Here is a 22,316-nt window from a genome sequence, read left to right on the forward strand (position 1 = left end):
TCAAACAGCCATCATCAAACTGAAATGGAGTGGAGTGTGGATTCCTGTAGAAGTTGATGTGGTTTCACTGAGGAGAGCTATTGGCTTACCAGACCACGACATTTTTACATCTGGAATCTATCACGAGCTCACGCCAACAGCTCCATCACAAGCAAACCTAGAAGACTTTGAGCACAAAGAAGAAGAAGAGCATGAAGAAGAAGACAATGAAGGAGAAGCCATGGAGCTCTCTGATTTAGGATTGATTTAGATCACTTGTTCGCCTGAATGTATTACACTTTACTCGTGCTTCTTGCAGCTATCGATTAAACCCTCAAATACTTCGTCTTGCAGCGAGAAACTGTTGTAGCCACAGTGCTGGAAAGACCCAAAAAAAACTTTCTCGTTCCCGCTGGGTGCATTTGTTCATGGCTACATCCAATACCAATTCTGGGTAGAGAGGAAATACAAGATTCGCGTGGCGTTGAATCCATCGTTTTAAAAAGCCGAAACCTTGCTCGATTGGGTTTAGCTGCGAACAGTATGGTGGAAGATAGATCAGGCGAGCACCGCACGCATGAACCGCAGCTTGAAGCTCAGGATAAACGTGGATTTTCGCATTATCCATTACGACAATTGATCTTGGGAGTGGCCACGGGTTTAGCAACGGGATGACATGCTTTAAAAAAGCCTCGTGAAATTTTCCTTTTGTAAACGTTCCTTCTGTCCATTCCCATGCAATAAACCCGAAGACGTCGAGTGCAGCCAAAATCGAGAGTCTCTTTCCCCGTCGAAATGGCAACCTCACGATCGCTTTCGTGTTTCGTGGGGACCACGCGTAGCGTCGATAAGCGTGGCGTCCATCCTTGGAAGTTTCATCAAGAAAAATTAATTGCTCAGCGTACGAGTAAAGTGGTAGCAGCTTTTTCTCGTAGATACGAATTTTGGCTGGAACTGCTTCGCGTGCCGCCTTCGACAACACCTTGCGGCTGAGATTTAAATCAAAGTTGAGAGCACGACAAATAGTAGAGGTTGAAATCGTTCTAAGAAGAGGAAATTGTATGGAGATGCTATCTCGTAGCTCCTCAATGTAAAACGTTGGGTGGTCATCCACATACGCTTGCACAAACTGACGTACCTCTGGTGGCCATTTGGTCCTCTTCTCTTTTTGTTCAGGCTTGTCATTGACAATGCCATCACTTAAGAAAAGAGCGTACCAGCATCGAATAGACCGTAGCTTTGGACCTAGCAGATCTGACACATGATATTGTAGACGTGAAGGAGAGCGACTGCACGCCACCGAAAGTCATCGGATTAAGTCATACGACAGTGAATTAATAGGCGAAAAAATGCAGCAAACTCAAAGCAAAGCAACGACCACTCATTTTTGCCGATTTAAACCAGCAAAACGGACTTTATTTGATTATTCGGGCGTGAACGATCTGTGTAAATCGTAGCAAGACAGGAGACATGCTCTTCCATTTCGGAGCTGCAAAATATATCGGACCCGATATATCGGATATTTTACCATCCGTTTTGCCAAAAAACCTGCAAGCCACAATAACTTAGTTTTTCTAAAAATATTAATTATTCCGACAGTACATTGCATTCGCCGGAGTTAGCGAAAGGATATGAAGTCCGCTTGCATCACCAACTAACGATGGTAATGAACAGCCGCGCTTTGCTTTGCTGAGTGATGGTCGCCCCTCGGTTGCTCCGAGTGGTGACCATGACGATGGAGGAAGTAGCCATAACAACGCTAAGTTGTAGGGACTGAAAGTCAGCAGGGAAAAACGCCGAGTGATGCTGCTTGCTTTTGACGGCGCAAGTTGTCGAGTGGGCAGCAGCGCACGTAACCCCCCGGTAATATATTCGTAGGATTAGCAGTAGGATGGGGCTGGCGGCTCTCCAGCAAATGGTCCGTCGAAGTCCGGCTTCTGGACGCGATGCTCGCGTCCAGAAGGCACCTGAGCTTCAAGTTGGAGCTGGACGCAGTCCTGGGTCTTCCTCTACACTTGACACTCCCACTTGATCTAGCGCAGCTTCGACAAGATCAACTTGTAGAACTCACCACGATGTCCTTGGCGTCTTTTAACTGCGTTGCAGCACGGCGCTTCATCCTTGGCAGCGCTCTACCTCCTTCTTGCCCTTCGCATGCATGAATTGGTAGTAGTAGGTTGCATTCACGCACGGCGACGGTGTTTGGCTCCCACTGAACGAGCTGGGCCTTGCTGACGGTCGATGCGCAGCACCTCCATACCATCACGGCAATGTTCGAACCTGTCCTTCGGCAACGGATTCGTCATTGCGTCGGCGATCATGTCGTCGGTGCCAACATAGCGAATCCGTAGCTGCTCGTCCTCCATGAGGTGGCGCACCAAGTGAAACTTGTTCATAATGTACTTGCTCTTGCTGTGCTTTCCAGGCTTGGCAGTCAGATATATGCACGAGTTGTTAAAGCCGATGATCTCCGGAGTCGCAAACTCCCAGCATAGGTCTTCACAGAGTCCACGTAGCCACTGTAGATCTGTAGTTTCTTCATTCATGGCAATATACTCTGCTTCTGCTGTGCTCTGTGTGTTGATCGCCTGCTTTCTTGATCCGTACGAAACCACGTTACCATTGACGAAGGTCACGAACCCTCTAACACTCTTTCGATCATCAGCGTCATTAGAGTAGTCAGCATCGCTGTAGCACGTCAGCTTAACGTCGTTCTCTGTAACAATGTCCATCACTAAGCCGTGGTCTTGCGTACCACTCAGGTAGCGTAGCACCCTCTTCCCCATAGCTTTGCTTGTGTGGTCGAATTAGGACAGGTATTTGCTGAGATTACGCACAGCGTGCGCATTGGCCGGCCTTGAAGCTGAGACCAGATATTGTAGTGCACCAACGAGCTCTCGGTACGGGGTGGGGAGGCATCCTTAGCATCTTTGACCACCTCAGCGCGCAGCGCTTCCGGTGTTGGAACCGCATTGCAACCCTCCATGTAGAATCGCTTCAGCACCTCCGTAATATGTTGCCGCTGGCAAAATACCACATGTCGTCGCTTGCTGTCGTTCAGTATCTCCACGTCTAGTAGATACTTGACTGGTCCGAGAGATGTGAATTCATACTCCTCACTGAGCTGCTTAGCAACCTTAGCGCAAAGGTCACTAGGGCCGAGAAGCAGTAGGTCGTCGACGTACACCATGAGCAACATGGTGACTTCTCCTCCCGCTTACCTGGCGAATAGTCCGTCGTCAGAGTCGAGGCGCTCGAGTCCGATCTTCGTCAGGAGCTTGTGTAATGTCTTGTTCCAAACGCGAGGCGCTTGCTTTAGCCCATACAGACGCTTTTGTAGTTTGCATATTAGCGCGTAGAGTCTTCTCCAAAGCCTGGAGGCTTCTCCATGTAGATCTCCTCGTCGAGATCACCGTACAGCGGTTTTGAAGTCGGACTATAAGATGGCCCATCCGCGTTGCAACAGGTATACGATCACGCACCTGATCGTCTCAAACCTGATAACATGTGAGTAGGTTTCACTGTAGTCGATGCTCATGTGTTGTAAAAAGCCTCTGATCACTAGTCGAGCCTTATATCGCTTGATTCGGCCCATAGAGTATTCTTGAGCGCGTAAACCCACTTGCACGAAATGACACGCTTGCCCTTGGCCTCCGTGCGTCACACGAGCACCCAAGTTTCGTGCTGCTGCCGTGGGTCTATCTCGACTTGGATCGCCGCTTTCCACTCCTTCCACTTCTTTGACCTTGCCGCATGCTTGTGACTAATGGGGATCGGCACATCCTCGACGGTCTGCTTCGTCACATTCGTCACTACGTAGTCCTTGAGTCGGGCAGAAGGTTGTCACTTCCGCTTCGGTCGCGAGGTATCTGCACTTTCGTCTGGCGACGACTTCTGCTTCGTGCATGGCTTCCAGCTCTCGGCTTCGTGAGTGTCACGTCGTCTGTCCTTGGTCTTCGAGACTCCCACTCGATCTGCACACGCTTTGGCCTTCTAGAGAGCGTCGGCGCAGTGCAAAGTGGGATACTAAATCAAATCCGCAGTGTTGTAACAAGGTAGGTAATTCCAGGTGTATCCTTGGCAACAAGAAATATGACTCATCACACTTCGTGGTAGCTTATATATGGTATTAGGGTCGTCAGTAGCCAACCATTGGCTGATGACATAGCTTGACTATAGGTGAGTTATATCGTTTGTATTTTAACTCAAGCTTAGCCTACATATTAACACATTCAGTTTACAGCTTACCTTAAACTGGTCACTTCGCTCCCTTCGACAAAAGGGACCTGTGAGCTACTGTTCACTGAGAGTTCGCTCTTGGAAGCCGACTTCCTCAAGCGCAAGGTGCTGTGGGACCCATCACAAGTGTGTTGAAGAAGGTCGACAGACACGGCGTCGCCTGGCGCAGGAGAAGGATAGAGGTATGAAGCAGCTTAATGTATGACAAACATCACAAGGTGAGGAAAAGTACACACCGTCTGGCGTTGATCCGTACGCGTGAGACTCGTACAGCACCAGGACACTAACGCGAGTGATGTTGAGTATGTTGGTGCTGACCACGGTCTTCCTACGGCAGGGTGGAGATCGACAGCACACAATACAACATCAATATCGACATGCTGAGCCAGATACACTGTAGTTTAATGCTCGACTTAAAGGGGGTATGGCTTCCCGACGTGCGCGACGTGTGTGGTAAGGTGATTGGTGTTGACGCATGCATAGGCTACATCTATAGTTAGTCATGGCACGACTAATTAGAGTGAGCGATGTAATCGCTACAGAAACTCTGTCCATACAAATTCCTAGTCAGACAAAATGACACATGCTTTATATTATAGAGGTTTTTGTATTGAGCCGATTGTGGCCGTAAATTGTGACCACTCTCACAAATCTCTTTTTTTTCTATTTGAACCTCCGTAAAAAGTGCAAAAACAGGAGTATAGTAGCGTTTAAAAAAATGTAGATCAAAAATCAGATTATTCAATGAGCTGTGTTATGGTATCACCAGATTTGAGGAATCGCAGATATCAATACCGGTACAAGATTCAAAAGACATTCTTGTGATTGGATAGAGCGGGTAAACCTTTTAAGCTTAACAGAACAATGGGTATCGCGCGGCGTAGTCTTTCGAAATGTTGCCTTCTAACGACAAACAGGCGCTGCTTAATATGATCGATATGTCCTCTACGTTGCCTAGAAGCTTTAGCAGCGGAGAAATCATGTCTAGTTGAGAAACCAGCCCAATCATACGCTTCGCTGAGTTGTCCCAGGTAAACTGAACAGTGCCACGTATCGGAAGTCCTTCCCCCAGTAGTACAGCGGCAATGCGAGTCCATCTGGTACGTTGGGCTGGACTATAACTAAAATCTTCGTCACGGCAGACATCAAAAATACTCTGTCTGCTGATCGTAAAACTTGTGATTGTTTTAGCCACTATCGAAATCTTGGTGGATCGCTCAACATGATCAAGTTTGAAGCGAACATCATCAAAGAGCAGACCCAGGATCCCCCAGTTCCTAGCGAGCGCCTCAAAACCAAATACGGTTCCAGTGGCCAGATCCGGAGCCATGAATAGCCGTAGAAAGTCTAACTCGGAGACTCGTGATCCATCAGGCTCCTAAAAACCTTGACGAAAAACACGAAAGTACTCTGCCACAACTACTTGCATTGTAATGTCAGAGGAAATCCCGATGAAAAACATGTTGCGTAGAGACCTCAGACATGGAATCTCATCGCGTAGACGTTGAACAGTGTCTTCGATCTTTTTCACCCGCGTCTTCTGTCTAATGCGATATTGAGCTTGAAGCTTTCGCTGCTTCATGAGCTTTCTTGAAGCGTGTCGTTTTCGATCGGACCGTCCAGACAAGTGGGCAATGTTGTTTTTGGTTTGCGTAGTCAGCTTTTTCATACAGTTTGGGTCCATTTCAGTACCGTGAACTGGTTGGCTCAATCCGCTTCGTGATGAATGATTCTGGGTGAAGATGAAAGAGCCCAAACGGTCCTTCTGAACACGACGTCGCTCTACCACGTAGCCAATAACGTCAAGACTCAGGGACTGAAGGTTTGGCGGAAATAAGGTTTCGCTTAACATGGACGAAGTTTTGACCTGCGGGCTTGGATCGTTGAAAGTTAGCGATGGAGTGGCAAAATCAATTGTGAGATATTACTTGCACAGTGGGCCGGAAAGTCTAATAAGGAAAAAATCGCTCTCTGAAACATTTTCTCACTTACTATCAAGCGTTCTACCCACTGCCGGTAACTTTACTGTGCGTATCTATACTAGTAGCTGTGCTTCCGATGTTTAGTATTTGTGATTACTTGCCTCCAGCTTGCACGACTATACAGTGCGGCAGTTTAGGTTAAGTTCACTGCTAGTCAACACACACGCTTTGAGTAAACACACACTTCTTTGATCATTACCGTGTTTTTATAACGGAATATCGCTCCACCAATGTATTACGCTGGCAAAGCTGTCCGTCACGGTATCATGACGAAGCGATGCTCACATATAAGACTATAACAAGCCAATACGACACCACCTCGTAGAGCATTCCTACATTAGTATATTCTGGTGTAGCATACTATGTATATTCATGTAAAGGAAATCAAGCTTTCTCAAATCCATACACGGTATGTCAGCAATATAAGCATACAAAAATATGATATAGGCATGGATTGCAAAAGACACTTTTGGACGCAAATGTCATTAATAAATGTCTTTGAATGTATTTACCAGTACAGCAGTCCATGTACAGCTCGTATGGCCAGTTACAACAAGCCTTGAGCACCCGTTTATGAACGGTCGATTCCAGTTGAATGATGTGTAATGTAGCTACTATACAGTATTACTGTTGTTGTTGTTAACGGTAAATGCCGAAGTGAGTAGATTAAAGTCAATTAAACATGTCCTCTACACTTCAGTGCTCCTGGCCATCCACCAGATTAACCGGTTTGGGACCGGTCCAGTTTGGAACGTCACGCCGGTTAGCCGAAACGTGCAGAGTCGGTGCATATCAACACTCCCACTCACCGCTACTGCACGTCGTTCCTCTTCTTGATTCCACTTGCTTCGCGAAGGAACGCTAGCGACTTCGTTCCCAGTGCTTTCGTAAGCATGTCAGCTAACTGCTGCTTCGTGTCGATGTAGGCCACCTTGATTGTGGAACGTTCCACATTCTCTCGAATAAAGTGGTGACGGATATCCACGTGCTTGGTCCTCGCGTGATATCCAGCGTTGCTTGCAAGTGCAATAGCACCTTGATTGTCTTCCCAGACCTGCGTCGCTCCCACTTGCTCGTGACCCATATCCTTCAGCATGGCACGTTTCCACAGTACCTCTTGAGTACAAAGGCTTAGTGCCATGTACTCTGCTTCCGCTGAGCTAAGCGCAACCGTCCTCTGGTACTTGGATTTAAATACCACCGGGGCGTTCCCAATCATGACCATGACGCCAGACACTGAACGTCTGTCGTCAATGTTGCTTCCCCAGTCTGCGTCCGTAAACGCTTCTGCCTTGACAGCTTGCGTTCCAAATCCACTCGTTCCACTTTTGTAAGCGATACCATGATGGCGAGTGGACTTCAAATACTGCAGAACACGAATCGCTGCCTTCCAGTGTTGCGTTCCAGGATCCTCTAGGAAGCGTGCCAGCTGCGTGACAACGTAGGCAATGTCCGGCCGAGTACAGGTTGTGATGTACATGAGGCACCCGATTAAGGAACGATACGGTCGTGACCACATTTCAGCACGTTCCTTTTCCGTAGTCGGCGACATCATCTTGGACAATTTCAGGTTTGCTGCACAAGGGTACTCCACCATCTTGGCGTTCCGTTGATTGAATCGTTCCACAATGTCGTCAATGTACCGAGTTTGCTTGATCATCAACGTTCCACATTCTCTATCGTGGTCAATCTCCATTCCCAAAATGAATTTGGCCTCGCCAAGCTCCTTCATCTTGAATGCGCTCTTCAGGGCGTTCTTGACCTCGCGAATTTCGTCGCGCGTCTTGGCCGCAATGATCATGTCGTCTACATATAGACATACGTACACGAATGCGTTTTTGGAACGCTTGACGTAGACACACTGGTCGGCTCCGCAACATTTGAAACCATTCTGCAGGAACACGCGATGAATAGTCTTGTTCCATGCACTTGCAGCTTGCTTCAAGCCGTAGATGGCCTTTAGCAGGTTGCACTTCATGCCTTCAGCATTCTCGAGACCAAGTGGAACGTCCATGTAGACCAAATCCACCAAACAACTGTTTAGGAACGCTGTGTCGGCATCCAGTTGCTCCATAATGTAGCCGCACGTAACGCAAACAGCGAGTACAGCTCGAATCGAGTTCATATTCGCAACTGGGGAGTACGTCTCAAAGAAGTCTATTCCAAACTTCTGCTTGAACCCCTGCGCTACTAGGCGTGCCTTGTAACGGATAACCCGGCCGTTCTCGTCACGCTTCTTCGTGAACACCCAGCGACATCCAATGGAACGAGTTGTCGTTCCACGTGGAACGAGCGTCCATGTTCCGTTCCGGGAATGCGAATTCAGCTCTGACTGCATAGCACGACGCCACTCTCCTGCTTCGTTACTGACAATAGCTTCTGCGTACGTGTTAGGCGTATCTGGAACGCCACCAATGCTGGCCGCGTACGCCAACACTGCCTCTGCGAGCAAATTATCTTCGTCGATTCTGGTACGCTTAGGAGATGACGGTCCATCACTTCCACGTTCCACGTCTTCATCGTCACCATTCCCAAGTAGAAGTAATGGCTCACGAGGGCGCGTAGATCGTTCCGTTTCAGGATGGAAGACCATCCGGTCCTCATGGAACGATGGAGGCTGCGAATGGAACGTTGCTAAATCCAACCCATTTAACCTGGGTTCCTCCGGCGCGGGTAGCTGCTGTATTTCTGCGTTCCGTTCCAGTTCAAGGTCGTCCATCTCAATGTCTTGAGCAGGCTCCTCTGCTTCTTCCATCGGTTCATCCTGAGCAGGCGTACGTTCCACTCCCGATATTGGAACGATCGTATCATCGTTCCTCGTCACATGGATGACCGTTCCTGAAGCTGGCGACTGCGTGTCATAGATTCCGCCCACCTCACGCTCGTCCAGCTTGACCGACCGTGTCACCTTGACCTTCGACGCATCCATGTCGTACACACGATATCCTTTCACGTTCTCAGCGTACCCGAGGAACGTGCACTTGAAGCTCTTGGGTTCCAGCTTCGTTCTGATCACGTCGTTCACATGAGCGTACCCTTGTGACCCAAAAACACGTAGGTGTTCCATCCGTGGCTTCACCTGGAACGACAGCTCGTACGGCGTGACATCAGAGTTTGATGTGTTCGTGGAACGGTTGATGAGATACACTGCAGTACTAACCGCTTCCGCCCACCACTGCGTCGACATAGACTTGTAGTGCAGCATGCTTCTTGCCTTCTCCATGATGGTACGGTTCATGCGTTCCGACACTCCATTCTGCTGAGGGCTGTATGGAACGCTACGCTGATGCACGATACCGTTCCGTTTGCATAGTTCCAAAACTGTCTTGTTCACGAACTCCGTTCCATTATCGGAACGAAGACATTTTAGACGTTCCCCCCACTGGGTTTCGTACAATGCCTTGAACTCCTTCAGTTTGCTGCCCACCTCGCTCTTGCTCTTCATAAAGTACGCAACGACAAACCTTGAGTAGTCGTCTACGAACGTCAGAACATATTTGGCACCACCCTTTGAGATCGTTCTCATTGGGCCCATTACGTCCGTGTGTACTAGTTCCAACACACGCGTCGTTCTCGTTAGCGATCGTGACGGAAACGTCGTCACGGTCTGCTTTCCCTTCATACATCCACCGCACAAAGTCTCGTTCCCATTTTTCACATGTGGGATACCAATTGTGGAACGTTGAGTCTTCGTCAGCGCGTCCTTGTTGAGGTGACCCATGCGAGCGTGCCAAAGCTCCCACTCGCTGTCAGGACCGGCGTATTGCACGAAGTGTGCCTCCTCCTGCTGACAGTCCAGCAGGAACGCCTTACCGACCTTCTTCCCTGACGCTATCGCAGCGTTCCGTCCCCAAATTACACAGCTGGAACGCTGGAACTCCACGCTCATGCCTCGTTCCGCGAGCTTCCCGACCGACAATAACCGTCTATCGAGCCCCGGAATGTGGAGCACGTCCACCATTCGGATGCGTTTACCGTCCAAACCAGTCAACTTGACCGTTCCAGTTCCTGCGACGCGCAGCTTCTTGCCATCTGCAATCGTCACGTTGATGCCACTGTCTAGTGCCTCGTACCCAAATAGGTCGTTCCGGTGAGGGGTCATGTGCGACGTCGCACCACTATCAATCAGCCACCCGGCCGAGCGTTCCCCACCAACTGCAAACACTGCATCGTCTTGACTGCTCTTCTTTGCAGCAGGACAGTCCCGCTTCATGTGACTCACTTGGTCACAGTTGAAACACTTGCCCTTGAAACCAACGTTCCGTTTCGGACCGTTCCATTTTCGATCGTTCCATTTTTGACCGTTCCCTCGGCCGTTCCGGAACTTGCCTGCGTTCCCATTTACTTGGAACGCCTTCTCCATGGTTTCCTTCTTCTCGAGTCGCTCGTACTCCTTCAACAGCTTTTCCTTGGCCTCGATGAGCGTCACACCCTTTACGTTCTCCACGATAGACGAAATGAGCTCGTACTCATCGGGGAGGCTGCTCAGCAGCACCACCAGCTGGCGTGCCTCGTCCATGGGCTCTCCTAGCGTCTGCAACCCGACGATCAGCTCATCAAACGCATCCAGATGCTTGGCCATAGTCGATCCACTTTCCATCTTGAACTCGTGGAGGCGACGCGTCATCGTCACGCGGTTGTGGAGCGTGGTGCGGTTATAGAACTCTCGCAGCGTTCCCCAAGCTTCTATGGAACGAGTGGCCGACCGAATCTTGGTCTGATGCTGGAGTTCCACTCCCTGAGCGATGATGCCGAGCGCCTTGGCATCATTGACGAGCCACGCCTCGGTGATATCGTTCTCCGGCTTGACGGCTTGAATATGCGCAAGCAGGCCCTTCCTGGCTAGCGTCATGCGCATATTGTACTCCCAGTGGAAGTAGTTCCCACTCCCGAGGAGGACTTCGGCGCGCTTGGTCGTCGTCATATTTTGGAACGTTCCAGTAGAGTTGAGCGCTTGCGGCTGTTAACCTGTTGTTGTTGTTAACGGTAAATGCCGAAGTGAGTAGATTAAAGTCAATTAAATCTGTCCTCTAAACTTCAGTGCTCCTGGCCATCCACCAGATTAACCGGTTTGGGACCGGTCCAGTTTGGAACGTCACGCCGGTTAGCCGAACCGTGCAGAGTCGGTGCATATCAACAATTACTCAATGGAAGAGGTCATTTCCATTGAGTAATCATGCATCTACTAAATCACGGTGGCAACTTGCCAGGCAAGAGCCCACTATTAATACATACAGCAACTCACGTCATCACTGGATACATACTTGCTCGCAGTTATTGCTTACAGTGCAATAGGCGCCCTTATGCCACGAAAGGTGTATTTATTATAGGAGGTAAGGGCTGGGGCGGAAATCACTAGATTTAAAAAAATTGGGGATTTTCATCTAAAATCCAAGAAGAAAAATGTAATTTTAAGCGAAATTAGCGTTACCGTATTCCTTATGTGATTGGCGACTGTCAAATTCTTGAGGTGGTCCAGCCTTTCTGCCAGCATAAAAGATACCTGCATCGAAAAAACTATATAACATGCTCATTTTCCCCTTGGTCGCCAAACACATAAAGCGCGACAACACGAAATTTAAATCAATTTGATTCGCTGCTATTTGTCGCTAATGACCGAGCGTCGCCAATCACATAAGGAATACGGTATGTAAGGGCTTCGAATTCTCTCTATTAATACTGGATTGTCACAAGATAAGTTTCTTTGCACTGCTTGTTGCAGGCTAATCAAAACACGCGATTTCTCAGAGCGAATTTCAGAATTTATACTTACACCAGGGCCTAAACCCTGTTAGCGCACGCTGACTCAATAACTCAGCGAAGAATGAAGGTCATTCTCGCACATGTATCGCCAGCACTTGCTCCCTATTGTTAGCTCGCCGCTGCTGGAGCTCATTGATGTTCATTCCTCACCATTCAAGCTGCTGCGGAAGACCAAAGACTATTCAGATAACTCATACACACAATGACCGGGACGGTCAGTCCCGACCAAGACGCTGCCAAGTGGAGTCACGATTCCAATGGTTGGACTGGGCGTGCACCTGTCCGAACCCGGTGCCGAAAGCTACAACGCCGTATTGTCGGCTCTGAAGCTTGGCTACCGCCACATTGACACGGCGCAATACTACGAGATCGAAGCAGATGTCGGTCGTGCCATCCGCGACTGCGGCATCCCTCGTGAAGCGATCTTCGTGACGACTAAGCTTTTCATTGACAAATGGGGCTATGAAAAGGCCTTGGTAGCCACCAAGGAGAGTAACGAGAAGCTCGGTCTCGGCTACATCGACCTCTACCTGCTGTACGCCCCCGGGGTATTCTTCCACGCGTGATGAGTCCTGGCGTGATCTCGAAGGGCTTCACGCACATGGTATACTCAAGGACATCGGCGTCTCGAACTTCGACGAGGCGTACTTAGGAAAGCTCTTAAAGACTGCGAAGGTCAAACCCGCAGTGAACCAAGTTGAACCTCATCCATGGATGATGCGTCCATCGCTGGTGAAGTATTGCAAAATGCATGGCATCCTGCTTGAAGCGTATTCTCCATTGGCTAGAGCCTGCAAGATGGATGACCCTACTCTGGTCGCGATCGCGAACGACGTTGGCGCCACTGCTGCTCAAGTGTTGGTGGCTTTTAGCTTGACCAATGATTTCATCACCCTGCCCAAGTCCACGAACCCTGGACGACAGAAAAAACAACTTCGAGGGGGTGAACGTCAAACTGATGCCTTCGCAAGCTGACAAACTTGCTGCTCTGGACGAGTATCTCGTTACTGGCTGGGACCCGACCAAGGACCATGCTGTGTGAGGCGAACAACTGTGTCTCGGAGATCGTCTTCGATTACCTGATGCTTGACCCTCAGAAATTGCTTTTGATTTCGTCTTGTGGAGGCTGCGCGCTATCAGGTTTCGCAGTGGTACGAAACTCGCCATACCAGTAAAGCCTATTCACTTGCCACGTTGTCCACATATTTTTTAGCTTTAACTTTTATACTTTGTGTAATTCGGACGTGCTTTTCCGACGTTTTGCTCACGATGAGTCAGGTTATTTTACGGCAAGCTTTCAGCCAACTTGCATCCATTCATACGATATATGAGTATCAGCATCTTTGGAAACACCGTTTTTATCGACTATCCTGCTCTTCGTCGCGCTTCAACGCGGGAATACTAAGCGTTGCTCCGAAAACCGGACATTTATCAAGCGTTGAGGAACTCGGACTGTTTAAAACGGAAACGCAGCTTTCGCAGTATATCAAATTATACGATGAAACGATAGTACTCGTCAATTTAACAGGTGTCCAGCAATATTCTCTAATTCCGTGCGGACCCTATGAGAAGTGTTGAGAAAGGTATGTGCGGTATTGTTATTGAAGCATCCATTCTGCATTTAGTTTCTACCATGCGACCCATTGAGCGAGGCGGTGTTCTTGGCCAGGGATTTGTCGTCTCGCGACAGCCTTAATGGCTTCGCTGTATAGGCACGTGACGATACCAGCGCCACATCCGATCAGCCACGGCACATAGTCCACAGTTGCAGTTCCGAAGAACGACTGGATGCCAGGAACGTACACGACCAGCAGAACGATCAGAATCTCCATCGCTGCACCATACACAGTGAAAATGTTCTTGAAGATCCTGGCCTTAATGACCGAAGTGCGTCGGGTCTTGACCATCCAGATGTGGAAGAATTGACACGTAACCAGAGCGATGTACCAGGACGCACAGGCCTCTGCCAGTATACGCATCTGATCTTGAGCATCCAAACATTTTGTGTCCGTGACACATAGTGGGTCGGCGTCTTTGATCCAGTTCTCTTCTGCGCTCATGAACAAATCTGAGAACGACACATCGTTGCGCCAGAACACAGCAGCGTAAGCGAGCAAGCAGCCGCCTGCATTAATCATTCCAGCGACAATATACGAGTAGACCAGTAGAGATTTAGAGATGAGTCGGTCCTTTTTGACGTTACGTGGAGGGCGTTGCATGATGTCGTGTTCTCCTCCTTCGTGAGCGATAGAAACTGCAGGTCCAAGTTCGGTTCCAAGATCGATACTTAAAATCTGGAGCGCTGTCATACCTGTCGGCATTCCAAGTGCCAGATAAATAGCCAATGGCAAGATCTCTGGCCACAAGTGCGTTAGCGTGTACGCAATCGTCTTCTTGACGTTATCAAAGATGATACGTCCTTGTTCGATACCGCGCACGATCGAGGAGAAGTTGTCGTCCATGAGGATGATATCTGCAGCTTGGCGAGCGACGTCACTACCGTTCTTTCCCATTGCCACGCCAACATCCGCTTGCTTTAACGCTGGAGCATCATTGACACCGTCTCCAGTCACCCCAACACATTCGCCAATCTCTTGACTAGCTTTGACAATCTGCAGCTTGTGTTGGGGCGTAGTGCGAGCAAACACCACCGAATTCAAGCGTAGAATGGCCTTCAAGTCTTCGTTAGACAGCAAATTAACGAAGCCACCGTGAACGACTGCGCCATTGTACGTATCGAAATCGGTTGGTAGCTTTACCGATATCTTCGTAGTGGGAGGTTCCAGCAAGTCTAGAACACGCCCACTATCGTCCAGCAGTCCAATTTCGATCGCAATGGCTCGTCCTGTCAATGGGTGATCGCCTGTAACCATAAACACCTTGATACCAGCCGCCTTACACTTCGCAATTGCGTCAGGAACATCGTCCCGCGGAGGGTCCATAATTGCGGTAATTCCCACAAAACAGAGGTTCTCAGAGGGAAAATTTCCCTCTTCAGCGGTAAAGTGCGTATTGGACGCTTCAAACCGCCGGGTTGCCAGTGCAATGACACGTCGGCCTTTGCGTCCAAACGTCTCGTATGCAAGAGAGAACTCACTTACCAGCGCCTCGTTTAACGGAATTTCCTCCCCGGTTGCAGACATCATCGTGCTGCATCGCTTGATTATCACTTCAGGAGCACCTTTCATGAACACATCGAAGTTCCGTTGCGTTGTCTTTTCACCTGGTGCAGGTACAACGACAAGCTGCCACTTGTTGGTCGAGTTGAAAGGGATTTCGAAGATCAGTGGATACTCGTCACGTGTTATGTCCGCCGAGAAATTGAGATCCGCAAAACGAAGAAGCGCGATATCCGAGGGGTTACCAGTGTACTGCCGCGTTGTAGTTAAAGCTCGTTGCTTACGTACCATCGAAGGACTTCGGATCTTCGGACTGCGTATGGGCGACTCGCTCTTCTTCTCACTTCCCGAATCCACCGACTCATCAATTGTAATCTGAATATTCGAAGGATGGGTGACGTCTGGAGCAGCACGGTTACAGAGCGCTGCACCGCGAGTAAGAAGAGCTTTGGGTGTCATGCCGGTCAGAAAGTCCGTCGTAGTATCCGGTACGATCTCTGTGCATTGCTCGGATGGTTGAGCCATGAACTCGCGTCCTGCCCAGATATCTGTGACCGTCATGACGTTCTTCGTAAGCGTTCCCGTCTTGTCGGTAGCGATCAGTGAAATGGAACCCAGTGTCTCGACGCAGTCTAGACGCTTGACAAACACATTCTTCGCTGCCAACCGACCGGCTGTAATGGTTAAGAGAGAGGTGACCGTGACGTGAAGACCCTGAGGAACGTTCGCCACGAGGATGACGAGGAAACCATCGACGAATGTGATCAAAACATCTCCTCCGTCCTTGTGGACGACACCGAGAATGAACAGGATGCTGGCCATGACGAAAGCTAGAATCGCGATAAACCGAACAAAGGCCTTAACTTCACGCTGCATATTGGTTTCAGCAAGGGTTGCCGACGTTGAGAGCTTGGCAATTTGGCCGAGAACCGTCTTGTCTCCGACCGTCAGCACCAAACCCAAGGCGGCTCCGTCAAAGCACAGCGAGCCATTGAACGCAATGTTCTTGCACTCCAATTGAGCGACGGAATGATCTTGAGCATCCGACGTAAGACTAATCAGCTCTGATTCACCTGTTAGAGAGGAGTTCTCCACCTTCAAGTTGTTACACTGAAGAATCCTCAGATCTGCTGGAACTTTGTCACCGTTGCGAACCCACACGAGATCCCCCACCACCAGTTCTTCAGCCGGGATAGTTTGGCTGACACCGTCACGAACGACTGTACTCTGAGCTGGCAGCATGTTTTTGAATGAATCCATCGCCTTCCCAGTCGACCGTTCTTGAAGAAATGTCGCTGTGCACGTACCAAACACAACAGCGAACAGGAGGATAGCCAGGTAGAGATTCATCTCTGTCGACCTGTTGATGAAATACGCGATCAGACTGAGGATTGCAGCAGTCGATAAGAGCAACATGAACATGTTGAGGAACTGCTGCAAGAACAGAATGTAGTCCGGTATCGTCTTGGGAGGTGACAACCGGTTGTACCCGCATACTTTTCGAGCGTCTTCAATGTCAGTCGATTGAAGACCTTGACTTTGCTCGAGATTCGACGCTGAAATTCGACTTTTACGCTCGCGTGTAGACAGCTCGTCGACCTTTATGTACGCTTGCCAATAGTGTTCACTTTCATTTCGGATGTGCTCAAGTACGAACGAGCTCCGGGAGCTTCGGGATCCTCGCCGTATCGCTCCAAGCTTGACTTGAAGCGGGTCCGCAGACGACGGCTGTGGCAACATTATACCCCTTTCGGCAAGTACCCCTGTCTAGCGCAGTTGTTCGAATTCCGCTGTAGGCTGTGGTGGTTTAGAAGTGAGCGGAAATACCTCGAAACGAAACTCACCATCCTTCTCAACCCCTCCAAAAGTGGTCAAGAACTTACCATTGCGACTAAAATACCCACAGTGCGGCAGTTTTGAAGAGCGATTCTTTCCCAGCTGATAGTTAGTTACATGTACCTACCTCACTGGGGGATCTCACTCCAACTCATCGAGTTGCGATGTGCAAGTCCTCGTAATTATAGTACACGGAATGAGATTCATTTTAGGAGTAGCCCCGGAAATAGAGTTGATGAGTTACTTCGTGCCATACACCGTAGGAATGGCGACCAGTGCCACGGTGCTTTAAAGGATTATAATTGAGTGGTCTTGAAGAGATAGTGAAGGGTGCAAAGCAATATTATTATTATGTAGTGCTAATGCCGAACAGTCATCGGCGGTAAATGACTATTATAATGCACAAGTAGTACTTCGGTGTCCTGCAATCCTACTACCGTATTTTGACGACTACTACTAATCCCTAGCTATCATCCCAAATACTTTAATTAAGAAGTTTTCTCACCCCTGGGACGAACCGAACCTGAACCACGGTTCTACTGTTTTCTACGAACCCGAACTGGGCAGGGAGCCCGGTTCCTGCAAAAAGTCACAGAACCGAACCTGGGAGAGAACTCGGTTCGTTCCATGAATCATCGCCTCTCATTGGCTCACGTTATTGCATTTCATTAGCCAAAATTATTATTGCTACCTAGGATTTAGATCTGCGCTTCCAGCATTTTACAACTTCAACTCGATTTTCATCGCCGATGGTTGACCTCCATGACCTCCCGATCATCGAGCTGCCGAAACACTATCGTGTCGATGGTGAGCGCCTTGGGCGGGCTCTTGTCCATGTGTCTGCACAAGCGAACAGTATCGCAGAGCATCAGGCCGAGCTCCAGCATCGACAGTCTCGGCACGAAGAAGAGCAGCAGCGATTCGTCGAGCAGCGCGTTGCGGCAGCCCGAGAAGAGGCAAATGCGCGGTGTAACGCGCTCGTTCTCGCTATTCAGCAGACTTACGGCGACCCGATGGCTCTGGAGCATCGTGTTGACGCTCGTATTCAGGACGTCTTACAGCAGCTCCAACAGGGAGCTCAGCAACAGGCTCGAGTATTTGCAGAGGCCCAGATAGCAGATCAAGTTGCGCTGAGCCAGTTGGTGGAGCAGCGTATGCACGCTGCCGTGCTAGATATGGAGCAGGAGATGAACCTGAGGGTTGAGAAACTCCTTCTGGACCTGCGCCGCGATATCACTGAATACGTGAAAGACCAGCTCAAATTGGCCGTACAACGCGCTGACGATAACACACGAACGCTCATGAACAACGGGCTACAAGATGAGAGAAACATACAGCAAGCGTCCATCGCGCGCTCCGAGACTCGTATTGCTGAGCTGGTTCGAGGTATAATTCACCAACACGACAGTGCAATCAGAGTGCGCCAACAGCAGGAGAGCGACGTCCGCAACGACCACATTGAGGAACGGCTTCGTCAAGTGGTAGCTGTTGCCAAAACGGCAGCTGAATCGAAGGCTCGCGAGGTGATGGCACAGAGGTCGAATGCACCCGGTCCAGCATCTACAAGTACAGCGACTGCAATATCAAGACAAGTGCCGCCAGCCGACAAAGTTAGCAGATCGATAACGCCTGCCAAGCCAAAACCAAAGCCTCTGCGCCGCTCAGAACGCGAGGATCGATCCAAGGCGGATCAAAATCGACATGATGAACGCAAGGCTCGGGCTAAAGTTGATCAAATTCGTCACGAAGCTCAAGAAGCAGTACGAACTCGCGCTACCACCCGAGCAGCAGAATTGCTGGCACCAACACAAACAATTAAGAGCAAGCGTCTACTCCGTTCATAGTCAGATTCATGGGTATTAATGAACTTATACACAAACACATCAGCTCGTTCTTGATCTGGCTAGCCTTCAGTTGCTTCCTCATTGTCAGAGAGCCCCAGATCCATACTTGCAGCCGAGAACATGTTCTCCAAAGAGCCAAACTCGTCATCCAGGTCCTGGATCATGTTCACCAACACATTCGAGGGCAGCCTCGCCCCTGCAGCGTTAGTAGAAAGCTTCGGGCACTGTGTGATATCCACGTAGTCTCTGTTGCAGTTTAAAAATGTGGCCATATCCACGTTGTACGGCGACAGTGAGCTGCGTTGTGGGGTCACCATTCTTCCGGCTGTCCCGAAATCGCGCTCTATTTGAGCCGACGAGGAGGGCATTGAGAATAGGACGCGTGCAACAAGAGACAGAAGCCGGAAGTTGCCTTGATCATGTTGACGCTTCCAGAAGCTCAGGACGGGCTCAAACTCACCGGGACGCATTACGTTCAGCGAAGTAGGGGTCGAAAGCCAACGGTCAAGCTCTTCGTCAATGCGCTGCTCGTGCATTGCCGTATGTGTGTCGACAGGCGGTGGTACCACCTCGTTCGCCGTTTCTGCAAATAACTCCATGAGGTCCTCTGAAAACACTGCTACCGGAGGCGGAGCTACGATTCCGGGAGATGTTGGCTGAGTGTCCACTGCCTCCATAATTCTGCGGACACCGTCGATGATCTTACGGCGAACCTTGATGAAGTGGCGATCTGCCACCTGTTGTGATGCCCCGGCTTGTAACTTAGACACTAGAATCACCTTCTTTAGCGCTCCGTCTGGGTTCTTGAAGTTAGGGTGAAGAAGTAGCTGCATCTCGAAGGCGTAGGAGCATGAATTCATTATCTCGCGGTCAGTGTATCGCCGGAAAAAGACACGATGAAAAGCTTTATGGAGAAGTTCCCGAGTTGTTGTCGCCAGATTGGACAGCTCTTCCGGCCGAAAGAAGCGTCTTTCTGTCTTGGTCGATCGGCAGTCTTTTAAGGGAGTAGTGACGTCTAACAACGAGATTCGGAGCTTGTACAGACCGAGGAGAACGTCGCACTGGTTTCCTGATTCGGATTGCCCGATGTGGTTAATCACTGAAACCGGCTCAAGCAGAGAAAGAATTTGTATCAGTTCCATCTTCTCACGAGCCAAAGGGAAGGGAGACGGTGGTGCCACATTCTCTCGCTGGGCTTTGACAGTTCGTTCTTCATACCATGCGGCCAGTGGGTCCCAGAGTAGGAGTATACGTCGTACAACGCGAGCAAGCCCCAAAAACCGATGAATCTTGAAGTTGAGAAGTTGGCGCGCGTTCACATTATCGTCGGTCATAACAATGCAAAGCTCCGAGAAGAGAGTGCCCATCACTTCCACATGCTGTGTCTGGTACACAGTTTTGACGATGCGTCGAAGCATGTCCGTCATCGCTGGGTTCTTCGACGAGCCGCTCTCCGCAACGATGCCAAATGCGGTCTTGGTCGCCGCATGTGTAAAGTGCGGTACGCACCATTCCCAGCACAATTTGAGCCCTGACCTCATCATCCATTTGACGTCGGGTCCACCGTCGCTGGTAGACCCGAAGAGGTCGTGACGACTAAGTCCAAAGTCCTCTAACACATCCCCAATCCAGCGATAGAATGGACCTCGGATTCCGCCATCACGTTCGCCATACTGCGGGGCAAAATGTCGGGTCCCTAGTAACACGGATTTGAACCGGTACGACGAGTCCACTAGATAAAGTCTCAATCCCAAAAACTTGGTATTCATCGCGGACGCCGTCCAGAAGTCTGCAACGATGGAGAAGCTTTTTGCTGAGCCGATTCTGTTTTCTGTCAGCATCGCTTGGATTTGATGTTTTGTCGCATCGTAGAGCTCCACGATAGAATGGCGGATGACCTTGGCGTTTAATGCTACACGAGCCTCCTCCTTGAACATTAAGTCGCGGATTATCAGCGACTCTTCGTACTCTCCAATTCTGAACGGAAGGTTGTTGTTCACGATGCGCAGTGTCTCCAACAAGACGTACGCGCGGCCAGGATCATCGCGAAAAAGTGGACGCCTCTTCAAAACAGCAAGATCTTCGTCGCGAGCTCTTTTCCTGCCCTCCTCGCTGGCGGTCTTGTCGGAGCCAACGTCGTGTGCCTTGCTTAGATGAAGCGTCACTTTTGACGTCTTCCCGCCTGACATCACGATCTTTACACGCTGGGTGCGGCAAGTCTCGGCCGCCATGCACATCCACACAGCAGGTGCGTTGGTGTCGGCCGTGCTGACGACGCGGACACCCCAGTCGTAGACGAATGACGTCTCACTCGTCTTGGCGCGTAAGATCTTCGTTCCAGCTTCGGGGACAAAGGCCTGGATGGCCTCCCGTACAGCGATCGGCATACTGGCTTCGTCGCGACGCCTTCTTCGCTCTGTGTCCATGAGTATCTGCTGAAGATCGCGGTGTGATAGCAGGAAGTAAATAGCTTTTTAAAGCTCCAGTCAGCGCAAAAAAATGCCAAAACGCACCGTAATTTAGCCAATGAAGTACGCCAAACTGGAGAACCCTCACCCTCTCCCATATCAATGGGTTCAGGCTCCCTTTACTTACGGGAGGAACTTTCGAACGGTTCATTTCCGACGTTAAATACGGGGAAGAATGAAATTTTTCAGATTACCGGCTCCGAACCGAAGTTGGAACGGTTACTGAATCTTTTTCGACTCGCACCCATTTGGTTCGTCCCAGGGGTGAGTTTTCTTGTCTTTTCCATTGAGTAATCATGAATTTACTACATCACTGAGGCAAGAGCCCACTACAGTACATACAGCAACTCACGGCACACTGGATACATGCTTGCTCGGAGTTATTTTTTAACAGCGCATCTATGCCACGAAAGGATGTATTTATTATAGGAGGTAAGGGTGGGGGCAGATTTGATGAAATTTGGGGATTTGTATCCTTGCCTTCGCGTGTGTATTGGAGCGGCGGGGAACGGCAGGTTTTACGCTCATGGTCAAAGCTTGTGTGTTTGCACAGAAGTATTCAGTAGCTAGTGCATGAGCTAAAATCCTTGGGCGTGTAACTATTAGAACGGCTGACGACGGCGGTGGAGGACTCTCCGCAACCGGTCGACGCGATGGAGGTGAGACGGCCAAGCACTTGACGGCCTATTGTAGGTGCTTTATGGTCGGATTTGGCTCTCTGATGGCGCCGATGACGAGGATGCTGCGCATGGATGCACCATGGAAATGGACGGCGGTACAGGAATCAGCGTTTGGAAACGTGAAGACGGGATATAAATATAAGTATGCGCGTTGCCTACATCACGGTCATTAATGGCAGAAGTGTAACATAGCATATTGCTTTCTGAATCATTTTAGGTCACTAGACTGGCACACAGCAGCCCATATAGCGTCCGTTGGGTACCAATAATCGTTCGGTCAGTTTTCGCGCGTATGTATCGGCGAATACGTGCAAGTAGGCATACTTGGTGTTCAAAGGTGCACGGCGGCTCAGTACGATCGTGCTACTGATCGTATACTTGGGATATGGCAACATGAGCTATATAA

General features: G+C 49.7%; 2 protein-coding genes across 2 annotated transcripts; one reads left to right on the forward strand and one right to left on the reverse strand.

Moving 5' to 3' along the window:
- Nucleotides 1–11,812: 11,812 nt before the first annotated feature.
- Nucleotides 11,813–12,938, forward strand: PITG_14383 (aldo-keto reductase, putative; the record flags this gene model as incomplete). Its single annotated transcript, XM_002898805.1, has 3 exons — nt 11,813–11,846; nt 12,183–12,498; nt 12,752–12,938. 3 exons carry the CDS (start codon nt 11,813–11,815, stop codon nt 12,936–12,938), a joined length of 537 nt encoding a protein of 178 aa, XP_002898851.1.
- A 653-nt stretch (nt 12,939–13,591) lies between these two features.
- PITG_14384 (sodium/potassium-transporting ATPase subunit alpha, putative) lies at nt 13,592–16,929 on the reverse strand (the record flags this gene model as incomplete). Its single annotated transcript, XM_002898806.1, has 2 exons — nt 13,592–16,810; nt 16,927–16,929. The coding sequence occupies 2 exons, from the start codon at nt 16,927–16,929 to the stop codon at nt 13,592–13,594; spliced, it is 3,222 nt and encodes a 1,073-aa protein (XP_002898852.1).
- Nucleotides 16,930–22,316: the final 5,387 nt, after the last annotated feature.

Source organism: Phytophthora infestans, genomic scaffold (genome assembly GCF_000142945.1).
Source record: "Phytophthora infestans T30-4 supercont1.34 genomic scaffold, whole genome shotgun sequence".
In the NCBI taxonomy this organism is placed as follows: Eukaryota; Oomycota; class Peronosporomycetes; order Peronosporales; family Peronosporaceae; genus Phytophthora; species Phytophthora infestans.